This window comes from Amblyraja radiata, chromosome 20 (assembly GCF_010909765.2).
Source record: "Amblyraja radiata isolate CabotCenter1 chromosome 20, sAmbRad1.1.pri, whole genome shotgun sequence".
NCBI lineage: Eukaryota > Metazoa > Chordata > Chondrichthyes > Rajiformes > Rajidae > Amblyraja > Amblyraja radiata.
The window spans coordinates 35,063,307-35,078,465 of record NC_045975.1 but is presented as its reverse complement, the minus strand read 5'-3'; the positions used below and the strand labels follow the sequence as shown (position 1 = coordinate 35,078,465).

At 45.6% G+C, this 15,159-nt stretch overlaps 1 protein-coding gene across 1 annotated transcript in view; it reads left to right on the top strand.

Annotated features, from left to right (window-relative positions):
• Positions 1–15,159, top strand: part of pdhx (pyruvate dehydrogenase complex component X) — a 163,637-nt gene that overhangs the window by 114,872 nt on the left and 33,606 nt on the right. Inside the window, exon 9 of the mRNA XM_033039259.1 lies at positions 4,330–4,488. Within this exon, the coding sequence (XP_032895150.1) occupies positions 4,330–4,488 (159 nt within the window). The remainder of the gene's footprint in view (positions 1–4,329; positions 4,489–15,159) is intronic.

Sequence of the window (15,159 nt, the reverse complement as noted above, 5' to 3'; positions counted from 1 at the left end):
GTTGTATTTGCCGGCTGGTGGGGTGAAAGGTGAGGACTAGGGGGACTCTGCCTTTGTTGCGAGTGCGGGGATGGGGAGAGAGAGCAGTGTTGCGGGGTATGGATGAGACCCTGGTGCGAGCCTCATCTATGGTGGCGGAGGGGAATCCCCGTTCCCTGAAGAACGAGGACATTTCCGATGCCCTGGTGTGGAACGTCTCATCCTGGGAACAGATGCGGCGTAGGCGGAGGAATTGGGAGTAGGGGATGGAGTCCTTACAGGGGGCAGGGTGGGAAGACGTGTAGTCCAGATAGCCATGTGAGTCAGTTGGTTTGTAGTGAATGTCGGTCAGAAGTCTGTCCCCTGCGATGGAGATGGTGAGGTCAAGGAATGGTAGGGATCGCCAACTCTCGGACACCTCCTCCTACTTACCCTTGGACCATGACCCCACTGACGAGCACCAGGCCACCATATCTAGCACCATCACCGACTTCATCAATTCCCACGCCCTGCCCGACCAAGCTTCCAACCTCATCGTTCCGCACGGCCCGTTTTTACCTTCTCCCCAAAATCCACAAACCCGGCTCTCCCGGCAGACCCATTGTCTCTGCTTGTTCGTGCCCCACCGAACTCATCTCCACATACCTTGACTCCATACTATCCCCCTTGGTCAAATCCCTTCCTACCTATGTTCTAGACACCTCAGACACTCTCCGCCGCCTCCGTGCATTCCACTCTCTAGGCCCTCACCCCCTCATCTTCACCATGGATGTCCAGTCACTCTACACCTCCATCCCCCACCAGGATGGCCTCAAAGCCCTCCGGTTCTTCCTCGACCAGAGGAGCAACCTATACCCAGCCACTGACACTCTCCTCTGCCTAGCGGAGTTGGTCCTCACCCTCAACAACTTTACGTTTGACTTCTCCCATTTCCTCCAAACACAAGGCGTAGCTATGGGCACACGCATGGGCCCCAGCTACGCCTGCCTCTTTGTCGGGTACGTTGAACAATCCTTGTTCAATACGTACCAGGGCCCCATCCCCGACTTCTACCTCCGTTACATTGACGACTGCTTTGGGGCCACCTCCTGCACCCACTCACAACTGACTGACTTCATCCACTTCACCACCAACTTCCATCCGGCACTCCAATACACCTGGACCATTTCCGACACTTCCCTACCATTCCTTGACCTCACCATCTCCATCGCAGGGGACAGACTTCTGACCGACATACACTACAAACCAACTGACTCACATGGCTATCTAGACTACATGTCTTCCCACCCTGCCCCCTGTAAAGACTCCATCCCCTACTCCCAATTCCTCCGCCTACGCCGCATCTGTTCCCAGGATGAGACGTTCCACACCAGGGCATCGGAAATGTCCTCGTTCTTCAGGGAACGGGGATTCCCCTCCGCCACCATAGATGAGGCTCGCACCAGGGTCTCATCCATACCCCGCAACACTGCTCTCTCTCCCCATCCCCGCACTCGCAACAAAGGCAGAGTCCCCCTAGTCCTCACCTTTCACCCCACCAGCCGGCAAATACAACACATAATCCTCCGCCATTTCCGCCACCTCCAACGTGACCCCACCACTCGCCACATCTTCCCATCTCCCCCTATGTCTGCCTTCCGCAAAGACCGCTCCCTCCGCAACTCCCTTGTCAATTCTTCCCTTCCCTCCCATACCACCCCCTCCCCGAGCACTTTCCGTTGCAACCACAAGAAATGCAACACCTGTCCCTTCACCTCCCCCCTCGACTCCATTCAAGGACCCAAGCAGTCGTTCCAGGTGCGACAAAGGTTCACCTGTATCTCCTCCAACCTCATCTACTGCATCCGCTGCTCTAGATGTCAGCTGATTTACATCGGGGAGACTATGCGGAGGTTGGGCGATCGTTTCGCCGAACACCTCCGCTCATTCCGCAATAACCTACCTGAACTCCCGGTGGCTCAGCACTTCAACTCCCCCTCCCATTCCCAATCCGACCTCTCTGTCCTGGGTCTCCTCCATTGCCAGAGTGAGCAACACCGGAAATTGGAGGAATAGCACCTCATATTCCGCCTGGGTTGCTTGCGTCCGGATGGCATGAACGTTGAATTCTCCCAATTTTGCTAGCCCTTGCTGTCTCCTCCCCTTCCTTAACCCTCGAGCTGTCTCCTCCCATCCCCCCGCCCTCGGGCTCCTCCTCCTCCCCTTTTTCCTTCCTTCTCCCCCCCACCCCCCATCAGTCTGAAGAAGGGTTTCGGCCCGAAACGTCGCCTATTTCCTTCGCTCCATAGATGCTGCTGCACCCGCTGAGTTTCTCCAGCATTTTTGTGTACCTTCGAACTTCCAGCATCTGCAGTTCCTTCTTGAACACTGTAGACTGTGTGTTTAACTGTGTGTTAAAGCCCAATACAAGTAAAAGCTGCAGCTGTGCCCTGAGGCAGATTCTACAAACTATTGAAATTGTTAGTGTAACTAATTCTACGTCTCCAAAGAAAGCAGATGGTTTTAGCCAGGTTGGATTTTACGATTCAATGCAACTCTTTCCTGCTTTCCTGTAAATATGCCATGTATAATATGTCACTTTGTTAAACTTTAACTAGAAGTGACAAACATATAGAGAAACCTGTATAGATGCAAATGCTCGCCTGTTATGATAATGAGCCAAAAGCCTTTGTGTTCAAAGTGATCTATTTTTGTAACTGGCCTACTTATTAAGTGTTCTTCGATTACACTCAGGGATTGGAGTAGCTGGTAATATCTTGCTCATCAATGGACTGAAATGGGAATAGAGTGAGGAGAACAACCACTAAAGTGCAAATTCGGTCCAGTGTGGGAGAGAAATGCTAAGTAAGCTTGCATTTTAGAAATACAAATAAATTATCAGATTTTAGCCTAAATACGTTTTCACAGAATAGATATGGGGCCAAAACGTGCAAGACTCCAGGAATCATTGTCCATAATCCTTGCATGCTATGCTAACGTCGCAGGATGCACAGGACTGATCCCACTGCCTCTCTGCATTCCTGGAATTGGAACTGAACCTTGACAGCGTGGTATAAATAGTTCTGGCTTGGTGGCACAGTGTAGAGGCGCCTTCCCCAAAATGCCCAGTCTGGCTGCATCTGTGATTTTAATGTCCCTGCCATTCAGAAACATTTAAAACTACTATATATTAAATTAATGGCTAAAAAATATTAAGAACATCTAAACTTATCATAAACAAAAACATACAAACAATAATTAAACATATACAATGTCACTCGGTAATAATTAAAGATTAAGTGATTGAAAAGAAGCTTCTTGCCATTTGCTCCAAGTCCGCCGGTATATTATCTCAATCTCCTGACTTGTCTGAAGTGGCTAAGAATCTAAGCAATGATTTCCCCTGTGTACTCGTGGGGTACATGGGAAGATTGAGCTCAGTTCTTGAGACTACATGTGGAACCCAGCGATATAATTTTATTTAAAAGTAACAAAGTTAAATGAGGAACTATAATCATAAATTTAGATTGAACAATTACACAGATAAGAGTACATCTGCTAAGGTAGATCGAGGCAATTAGGTTAAAAGATAAATACTAGCATATATTTCACATAATATATTTGAATGCTATCCAGTCAAATCATACAGACAATAGACAATAGGTGCAGGAGTAGGCCCTTCGGCCCTTCGAGCCAGCACCGCCATTCAATGTGAGCATGGCTGATCATCCCCAATCAGTTCCTGCCTTCTCTCCATATCCCCTGACTACGCTATTTTTTAAGAGCCCTATCTAACTCTCTCTTGAAAGCATCCAGAAAACATATATACATGAGTACAATTAAGCCATACACAAGTACAACAGGTAGTGGAAAGAGAAAATCACCAGGATACAGAATACAGTGTGACAACGACTTCCATTGACAGAACCTTCCATACTTTCATTGATATCTGTGTTTTACAGATGGATGTAGCATATATATTCACTCTAATGCATCCTCGTACAAGATCATCTAACTGCAAATTAAACATGGAAAACCAGGGCCTTTTGCAGTGAAGCAATGCAGATTCTGGTTGGAAATGTTTGAAAAATCCTGTAGGAATGGGAGAGGGTGGACAGCTGACTTGGCAGTAGTTAACTAGTCAGAAAGGAAGCCAAAGGATACACCAGATTGAATATAGAGGAGTATTAACATAAATTCATAGCTACAGAATCTGCCCTCAGTACCATCATGAAGAAATTGATTGAGGACAATCACCTCTGTTTTTAACAGAAGTATTCTGTCCTTGTCTGTGCAGCAGTTTTCTCTGACAGCTGTGTCTTTTTTGCCTCCTCCACCCCTCTATTTTCTCTCAATGAAATGCTTTTGAAGCAAATGCCAGATGTGAATTCCACCTGGAGCAGTGAGGGACCTCGTCAGCTCGGCTCCATTGACATCTCAGTGGCTGTTGCTACAGACCGTGGCCTTGTTACCCCAATCGTCCAAGATGCTGCCTCCAAGGGAATTGAAGAAATATCCATCATGGTCAAGGTAGGAACATGAACAAGTGTCAGAAAGCACAACATGATTAACCCTCCCACCACTACAAGTATGGCTCTGAGCTTTTAGAGCCTTTTAGATAGCAACTGAATATTTATATTCAAATGATAATTAATATATGCCATCCCGTGTTTTGTGAATTAAATAAATATAGTTTAATAGCATGCATAAGAAATTACTGGCATGCATATTACTGGACTTTAACGTTAGTACTACAGGGAATACTGACTCTCATAAATGCCAACAAGTCAGTCATAGGGCACAAAAACAGACCTTTCCGTTCATTCAATGTCCCTGCTGCCCATTGTACATCTACACTAATAACATTTACCCTCATTAGCCTTTTAAGCCTTAAGGGCCTGTCCCACTTTGCGATTTTATGGGCGACGACGGCCGACAGTGACTGACACCCGGCCGTCAGTGACTGATGCCCGATGTCACCTGAAACCCGTCAAGTAGTACGACAGGCTGCGCCAAGATATGTCACTCCACGTCACCATGCGTCACCATTGGACAGGGCACGCGTCACCGTGCGTCAGCATAGGACAGCAGCCTGTGACATCACAGCTGTCAAGTGGCGTCAATGTACATCTACCCGCGACACGATACGGCAAGATATGACAGGTTGCGTCATCTGGGGCGCGTGACGTCATTTGATTGACCAGCTTCCCTATAAAAGGGGACGCGCCGCGACGCATCATGACGCAAGACAACGTACGGGTGACGCGTGGTGATGCACGGTGATGCAAAATAAATTAGCATAGGCAATGACCATGCGTCACCCGTAGGTCATCGTGCGAAAGGGCGTAAGACAGGCAGATGTCGCGCAAGGATTTTGAACATCACAAAATTTTCAACATTACCAAATCCTGGGGCGGCAGGGAGACATCGCGCGTTACCGTGCATCACTTCATGCGTCACGCCGCGTCACCACGCGACAACCTCTTTTTAGGCTCTCGCCTAAAATGTCGCCCAAGTGGGACAGGCTCTTTAGTGTTTTAAGCGCTTGTTCACATGCTTCTTAAATCTCGTTGAGAGTAACTGCCACCATCACCTCCTTAGATAGCACATTCCAGGTTCCAACAACCCCTGTATATAGCCCCTCTATTCCCCTTTAAACTCTTGCCTCTCAATTTAAACCAATGCCCTCGATAGTGTGGAAGGTAGGAAAGATTTAATGACAAAGGAGCGATAGTGCAAGATGAAATAAAGTACAAAAGTGGATACTGAATTCAAATGGTAGGTCTGGATGAGGTGTAAGAAGGAGTAGCTGAACAATTAACTGAATTGATTAGAGAAAAACATCCAAAGGTGCATGTGAAATGCAAAGGTTGAAATACCAGATTACATTAAATTTTTAAACTTTGTGTTAAGTCTGGAAGCCAGAACATAAGATGTTCCTTAAGCTTTTGTGATTTTATATTGAACACAAAAAGAGTCCAAGGCAGAGATTAGTGGGCTGAAGAATGAAAGAGACAGACAGGTGGATGTTCCGGTTCATCTTCCCGGACTGAATAGAAGTGATCCACAATGCAGTCACCCAATCTCCATTTGGTTTCCCCATTGTAAAGGATACTTTATGGTGAGCACTAGATTCTGGTATTAAATTGGAGGACATGCAAATAAATCATGACTTCACCTGAAAAAAGTGTTGGAGATGCTGGAATGTAGAAAGGAAAGGGAAAAGGGACAGATGTTGTACGTCCTGCAGTTGAATTGAATACATTTTATTAGCCAAATATGTATACATACAATGAATTTGCCTTGGTGCTTTGCTCGCAAGTAACACGATATACAGTAGACAATTAAAAATAAAACGTTATAATTTATATATGTGAAGAATTAAATAAAATACCAGAGCAAAAGGAGGCTACAGACTTTTGGCTGTTGAGTAGCTCGTGAGGAAAAAAGCTATTTTTGTGTCTGGCTGTGGCGGATTTGACAGTCCAGGAAGTGCTTCAAATAGTTTGTGGCCAAGGTGAGAGGGGTCAGAGATGATCTTATCCGCTGTCTTCCTGGCCTTTGCAGTGTACAGTTCGTCGATGGGGGGAAGGTTGCAGCCAACAACCTTCTCGGCTGATCGAACGATGCGCTGCAGCTTCCGGATGTTGTGCTTGGTGGCTGAGCCAAACCAGACCATGATGGAGAAGGCGAGGATAGACTATATGATGGCAGTATAAAACTGGACCATCATTGCCTGTGGTAGATTGTGTTTTCTCAGCTGCCGCAGGAAGTACATCCTCTGTTGGGCCTTTATGATGGTGGCCTCCCATTTAAGGTCCCTGGAGATTATGGCTCCAAGGAACTTAAATGACTCCACAGATGTGACTGTAGTGTTGTTGCTGGTGAGTATGGGGAGGGGAGGAAGAGCTCTCCTAAAGTCTACAATCAATACCACCGTCTTAAAAGCATTGAGCTCCAGGTTGTTGCGATGGCACCAGTTGCATGCAAAGGTACCATAATGGGAGTGAGAGTGCCCCAAGCAGAAATACAAGTGAATGGCACCTTGTTGGTGATTAAGGAAAATAGAAGCAATCTATCAATTTTTTAGGCTGCTGAATTAAAACTTTAGCCTTTACAGCAGGGCTGTCAACATCGGGTGAGAGTTGGGAGTGAGAAATTGCGAGGGAGCTTAGCGACCGAGTGGGGTGGGTGGGGGGGGGCACGGAGCTTTCGCATTTTTTAGTTTGAAATTGTGCAATCTGGTGTAACTTTTAAGTTACACTTGAATGCAATATTTATGCTTTAAATTGGATTAGCTTTGAATAGGGTTAGGCTAAATTACATTCCTAATTACATTCCACAGTAGAGCCAGGCTCTGATCAACAGGTGCAGCACATGAATGATCTAGTTTATTCACGCATGGAATTCAGATTATAATCAAACACTTGGCCCAATTTGACCAACCTGGGTCTCACTGCACACCTGGTACTGCTCCTGACCCTGACTCCAGTTGCATACCTTCTCTCATTCCTGACCATGAGTCCAGCCTTACACCTGGCCCCCTATTCTACCCTGTTCATAGCTGCTTACCTGCTTAGGTTCCCAGTGCTGAACACTCCCATTGTCCCAGCTTTGACTGCACACCTAGTACTATTCCAGACCTTGACTCTGGATGCACACTTGGCCTTGCTCCTAGCCCCTCTGCACTGACAATATATCTGGCCCACACATAAAGCCCCATATCTGATCCCCTGGACTTAACCTAACGTTCAAGTTCACAGGTGCTTATCTAATACGGTAATCTTTTATGGGGCATTTCACAGACCAAATTTTGTATAAAATTTGCTACATCCATTGGCTTCCTTGTTATCAAACATGCTAGTTACTTTGTCAAAGAAGTCATCAATTGGTTGAACACAATTTCTCATCCATAAAATTATACTCACTCAGCTGTATTCTGTTACCATTTCCTTCATTTTCCTAACAAACTGTCCTGAAGTCATTTTCATCCCCAATATTTTCAGTATTTTGCTGTCTTCCTCTCAGCTGGGACTTTTCCGAAATGCAAAGTCTAATAACTATATATTTAAGCAATATTATTCTATTAAACGTGTTAATATGAGAGCACATAATCTTTTCTGTGGTATTCATAACACAACAATGATAAAAAAGATCTTTGTTTTGATTGCACCTACCAACATGCATACATTATTATATTACAGTTAATATGTACCGAGGGCAAATTTTTGTTCCAATGCTCCCCATTGCCAATTACTTTTACATTGAAGTGATTGAAATCCAAGTGATGTTTAAATGGCATCAGAAAAATAAAACCGCCGGAATAGATAATATTCATTACATGGTTGGTTGGAGTCAGTATCAGCACAATTACTATATTTTACTTCGGAGTCACGTGAGTGACTACGTGAAGAACCCCGCCAGGACGTATGCGTGTCATATCGCTACACGCATTGCGAAACAGTCAGGCGGGGTGGAACGACGTTCCCCCGCAGCGGCAGTTTTAAAAGCCGGAACCTGCAGGTAAGAGATAATCTGCGGTCTTTTGTGTTGTTCCCATACTGATTTACAGGTGGGGAGTCAATGGACAAGTCCAAGAAAACAACGAGGGCTGCGACAAAGCTGGGGGGGGGAGGACCGCGGAGTTGCGGGCAGCCAGCAGCGGCCAGCGGCACATGAATCACCCGTAATGGGAACAGCTGTGCCCGACTTTGCCTCCGCACCGGCCAGATCCACTCCGCGGCCGGGCGGTAAGGCAAAACAAAAAACCAACAAAGTCGTTGACTCAGATGAGTCCGACTTAGAGCAGCCGTGAGCGGCCAGCGACCATGAGCGCTGGAGCCGGATGGAGCGGTGTGTGGAGCAGTTGCTCCAACGTGACAGGCTCCGGGAGATGGAGTCTAGTCACTGTGGGCACTATGTTAAACCCACAGCAGCACCTCTTGTAGGGCTGCACAGTGCATCTCCCTCGTCAGAGGGGAGTACTGGGGGTCAGTTCTGGGCTGATCCTGAAGAGGGGTTTGCAGAAGAGAAATCAAGTGTGCAAGGGGTGCAGGAACGTGAAAATCTACTGGACATGGTGTCCAACTTCATACAGCCAGACCAGACTGGCCAAAACCTGGAACAAAAACTAGCTGCCAGTATAGATTATATGTCCTTTAACCAGCTACAGGAACAGGCTGTATTGGACACCACAGCAAGACACTTGGCACTGGGTAACTGTATATTCCTGAATGTTCCTGTTGTAAATAATTGCATATGGAAACATATCGGAGCAGGAGTTAGAGGCATGGATGTCAAACTCCAAAAGGTACTAAAGCTCCTAACAGCGGGAATAACAGCTTTCGCCCTCACAGTAGTTGAGAAGGACATGTCGCAGGACCAACAGGATGCACTGGCACTGCTTTGCAACACACAATATGAAATAAACAGCATCAGGAAGAGTGCCATCCGACCTGCTCTAAACCCGAAATTCGCAGGTCTGTGCAAACCTGGAAACGTAAAACCACCAATTTTACTATTTGGAGGTAACCTATCGAAGCAAGTCAAGGAGCTCGATGAGGAGGCAAAAACCCTGGGGCTCATAAAAGCGACTTCATCAAAAACCTACTACGGCCATAAACAGCACCCTTACGCACCCACCAGTAGAACAAGACAAACTGGTGAAAGCTCAAAGGTCCGGTACACCGAACATGAGTCTTTTTTAGGCCATGGCCCAGGCCGGCCTTTTTGGAAGATACGCAAACCTCCAACACCAACCCAACCACAAACCCAGACACCGGCGCCTCAACATCAACGAAGGATTTACAAAAAGAAGTAAACCTGCCACTGGTAACTATGGAGGTAGGTGGGTCTGGTTCCCTACAAATTGCAGGGAGCATGGAGGTTGGGGGGAGATTACACTTCTTTCTGGATGCATGGAGTATGTTAACTACCGACACTTATATTTTAAGCAGTATCCAGGGATATACCATAGAATTTATACACAAATACAGCCCTCCAGTTCAGCATGTACCGAACCGAATGTTCGTACTTTCAGGTAAAGAAAAATCAGAAGCGCATGCTGAACTGGAGCGGCTTTACGCAAAAGGGGTAATTGAAAAATCCCAACACGAATCACTAGAATTCGTGTCCAATATCTTTACCAAAAACAAAAAAGATGGTGGTTGTCGCATCATCATAGATTTGACCAAATTGAATACATTTGTACAATATATTCATTTTAAAATGGAAACCTTTGTTACTGCAAAACAATTGATTTCCAAAGGTTACTTCATGGCTAGCATCGATTTAAAAGATGCTTACTATTCAGTGCCTATACGAGGTGACCACAGATGTTACTTAAAATTCAACTGGATGGGACAGCGCTGGCAGTATAGAGCGCTGCCAAATGAGTTAACATCAGCCCCCAGGCTGTTCACAAAAATTTTGAAACCAGCCCTAGCGTTTCTACGGAAACGAAAACACATGGTCATGGCATATCTAGATGACATACTTATTGTGGGCAAAACTTTGGAATTGGCCAAACAAACCGTAACAGCCACAAAACAGTTATTTGAAAAACTGGGGTTTATTATCCATCCAGTTAAATCTAAATTAACGCCTTCCACTACTATGGACTATTTGGGGTTCACCATTGACTCAGTTCACATGTCGGTGACTTTGCCAAAGGGAAAGGCTATAGACTTAATAGAGGCTTGCAATAACCTCATTGACATCAGTAAACCGTCCATCAGATTGGTAGCAAAAGTAATTGGCAAAATGGTGGCTGCTTTTCCAGCCACACAATTCGGACCTTTACATTACCAAAATTTACAGAGAGCAAAAATACGAGCACTCAAAATTAATGCTGGTCATTTTGACAGACCAATGAAGCTACCAATCAAAGCTATAATGGAACTAAAATGGTGGAAAGATAACATTCGGCTTTGTTTCAATCCAATCATTATCAGCAACCCTTCTATGGTGCTACAAACTGATGCCAGTGCACTTGGTTGGGGTGCCACCAATTCCATCTCCAGCTGTGGAGGTAGATGGACTGCACAGGAGGCATCATTATTACAAACACTGGGCATAAACTACCTGGAAATGTTGGGTGCATTCCATGGCCTAAAGTCATATTGTTCTGGGTTATACCACCAGCATGTTAGACTACAGATTGACAATACCACCGTGGTAGCATATATCAACCACATGGGTGGAAACAAATCGACATCATGTGACAATCTGGCTAATACAATTTGGCAATGGTGTATCCAGAGACATATTTGGATATCAGCTACTTACCTACCAGGTAAACTAAATTCAGTGGCAGACACCAGGTCACGCAAATTTAATGAAAACACCGAATGGATGTTGAATAAATAAGTATTTGCTGATATTACAGCACGGTATGGAACACCAGATATCGATCTATTCGCATCCAGACTTAATCACCAGTTATCAAACTATGTTTCGTGGGAACCAGACCCTGGGGCAGCGGCGACAGATGCATTTTCGCTGCATTGGGGGAAATTGTTTATTTATGCATTCCCTCCTTTCTGCCTCATCAGTCGGGTATTAAGGAAAATACAGCAAGACTCTGCGTCTGGTATTTTGGTAGTACCCGATTGGCCTACTCAACCATGGTTCCCTGTGATACTCAACATGGTATTAGAACCATGTATCACCATCCCGAATAGACCAGATTTATTGGTTCATCCCGTAACAAGGGATAGCCACCCATGTCATAACTATATGAATTTATTAATTTGTAGAGTCTAAAAATACCTCTACTACAGCTGGGACTGACGGACCGAACAGTGAACATAATTTCGGCGGCCCACAGACAGTCCACCAAAAAACAGTATCTGGTCTATATCAGGAAATGGGAGATGTATTGTCACAGAAACAGCATCACCTACAGATCAATGAACATCCCGTCTGTTCTGGAATTCCTGGCAGGCCTCCATTATGATGAGGGGCTCAGTTATAGTGCCATCAACTGCGCCAGAAGTGCCCTATCAACTTATCTATGGCAAGGAACAGAGCGTCATTCTGTTGGGACTCACCCCCTGGTAACAAAACTTATGAGGGGAATTTTTAATACCAATCCCCCAAGAACCAGGTACTCTCAAATATGGGATGTGAGTATTGTCCTGACGATGCTAAGGAATTGGTCTCCAGCAACAGCTCTGTCCCTACATAGACTGACACTGAAAACAGTCATGCTAATGGCTTTGGTCACGGCACAAAGGGTACAGTCGTTACATAACTTAAGACTGGACAACATGACTTCTTCATCTGGAAATATTACGTTTCATATTTATGAATTAGTTAAGCAGAACAGACAGGGATCAGCAGGCCTCAATATAGAATTTAGGTCTTACCCAACAGATGATCGTCTCTGTATAGTAAGACATTTGTTGTTATACATGGAGAACACGAAAATCATCAGAGGCAATGAGAAGGCACTTTTAATCGGCCACAAGCAACCACACAAAAAAGTGACGGTCCAGACCATCTCAAGTGGCTGAAACAGGTTCTAACACAGGCTGGGGTGGATACTAATATTTTAAAATCTCATTCCACCAGGGCTGCAGCTACATCGGCAGCTATGCAGTTGGATGTACCAATGGACCAAATCCTCAAGACAGCAGGATGGTCAGGGGAAAAAACATTCCAACTATTTTATCATAAACCAGTCATTAAACCTGGAACGTTTGCAGAAACAATTTTAAGTTCTGTAATTTAATTTACCCCATAAATAGGGGCTATAATTTGGTGTTAATAAATTTTTTATGGATTTCAATGTCGGATTCATGTCTAAATTATGTTGACACAATTCCTCCCACAGTCATTAAGGCAGATGTGATGCATGGACTCGTTTCCACAGCATGAAATCACAGAGCTTTGAAAACTTCACGTAGTCACTCACGTGACTCCGAAGTAAAATAGTAAGATTAAACGAGAACTTACCAGTTCGAAGTTTGATCGTTATTTTATGAGGAGTACGTTGAGGGAATACGTGCCCTCCGCTCCCACCCTTGATCATATACTCAACTGGTATTTTCTTCTCTAATCTTACTATGTTCAGTCATTACAGTTATCTGTGATTTCACACCGCTGCTTTGAAGAATGACACGCATGCGTCCTGGCGGGGTTCTTCACGTATTCCCTCAACGTACTCCTCATAAAATGACGATCAAACTTCGAACTGGTAAGTTCTCGTTTAATCTTACTATTAAACTTTGATTCTTCAGATATCCTGTTTCAAGCTAAAACTATAGACAAATAATAACCTCCTCACACATTCCCCTGCAAGTATCTCTGTCAATCCTTTAAAATATGCCCCTTATTTGAACAAGCTCTTAAACATCGCATCTGAATCAGTTTCCATCTAATTACACTCCTTGAGGATGTTCATCTATGTGTTTAATTAATAAAACAACAAGATTGGGGACATTTCTATTCAACCTGTCAAAGGAATTTGGGGGGGGCAGGGGGGGGGTTTAGAAATAGTCAGTGAGGTAAACAAACATAATAGTTGAGTGGCAAATGAGAATAGTGCTACCTTCCCAATATTTAACTGAAGGAAATAATTACACTTATCCCATCCCCCTTGATATTCGGGACTACTAAATTGAGGTTTTGTCAACTAATTACAAATCAGGCTAATTGCAAATCAATAACATTAGCCAACTCCGAAACACGAAGCGCTGAGCATTGGGATCCAGACAACTGGCCTCAGTTCCCCGCTCACATTTGGCAGTGTTCTCTGTCTGAACCAGGGACCACGGAGCCCTTTTGAAAGTGGGGAGGCTGAGAGATCACTGATCACTGGCCTTGGCGAGGGAGTGGAGCAACCGAGTGGGGGGAGGATTGCTGCAAAATGGAGGTGGTTGGAGAAAGCATCCTTGGTTGAAGAGAACACCCCCCTCCCACTGTAGGAACTTTTTGAAACTTAATGTATTAAAATCATGTTCTAGTGCATTGTAGAAGTATGATTTCAATGTTTTTTGTTTGAAGTATTTTTAAGAGGTAACTTTTTAAGGGGTACCTTTTACCACACAAAGGGTGGTGAGTGTATGGAACAAGCTGTCAGAGAAGGTAGTTGAGGCAGGGACCATCCCAACATTTAAGAAACAGTTGGACTGATACATGGGTAGGACAGGTTTGGAGGGACATGACCAAAAGCTGGTAGTGTAGCTGGGACATGTTGGCGGGCGTGGGCAAGTTGCGCCGAAGGGCCTGTTTTCACAACTCTCTGCGTGAAGAAAGTTTGTCCTCATCTCCGTCCTAATTGTCCTACCCTTTATTCTTAAACTGTGACCCCTGGTTCTGAACTCCCCCAACATCGGGACCATTTTTCCTGCAGTTACAGTAAGTGAAAATCTAGCAGGCAAGCAGGATGCTTTCTCCAACCACCTCCATTTGAAGGCCATTATCTTCCACCGCTTCTACCCAGTGCTTGGTACTTCCAGCAGCCCCTGGTTATCCTCCAGGGTGCACCGAGCCGCAGCCTGATCCATGCCGGTCACCAAGGCAAATTCGGCGCAGAGTCTCTCACGGCAGCGGCGCAACGCTTCTGATGCCTCCAATAGCTCGGGACTCTTGAACTGAGGCTGCTCCATGGCCGGAGCTGCAGCAAGCTACTCGCCAGCCCGACAAATACACGCCAGCCCAGCAAACACTCGCCAGTCCCGGCTCCCCTTCCGCATCTGTCCCCGCCGCTGCATCTGCTTCCATCCCTCCCTCGGCCCCGGCTCTCCAACACCCGCGGCCCATGCAGTTGATGAGTTTAGAAATGTTAGTTTATCACAGAATTTCTCGCGACAGATCATGAGAAATTTGTGATCAGCGTGAGAGCGTGAGAATTTGTCAAAATGCGTGATTCTCCCGCTCAATGCGTGAGAGTTGGCAGCCCTGCTTTAGAGATACAGACTCACCAAGTCCGTGTTGACCAGAAATCACCACGTGCACTACACACTCAGGTCAATTTGCAATTTTATCGGTCAATTTACCTACAATTGGGACGACAGATGACACAATGGGCTAAGTGTTCGGCTGCCAACCGGAAGGTAGCCGGTTCGAATCCCGCTTGGAGTGCATACTGTTGTTGTGTCCTTGGGCAAGACACTTCACCCACCTTTGCCTATGTGTGTGAGTGATTGGTGGTGGTCGGAGGGGCCGTAGGCGCAGATTGGCAGCCACGCTTCCATC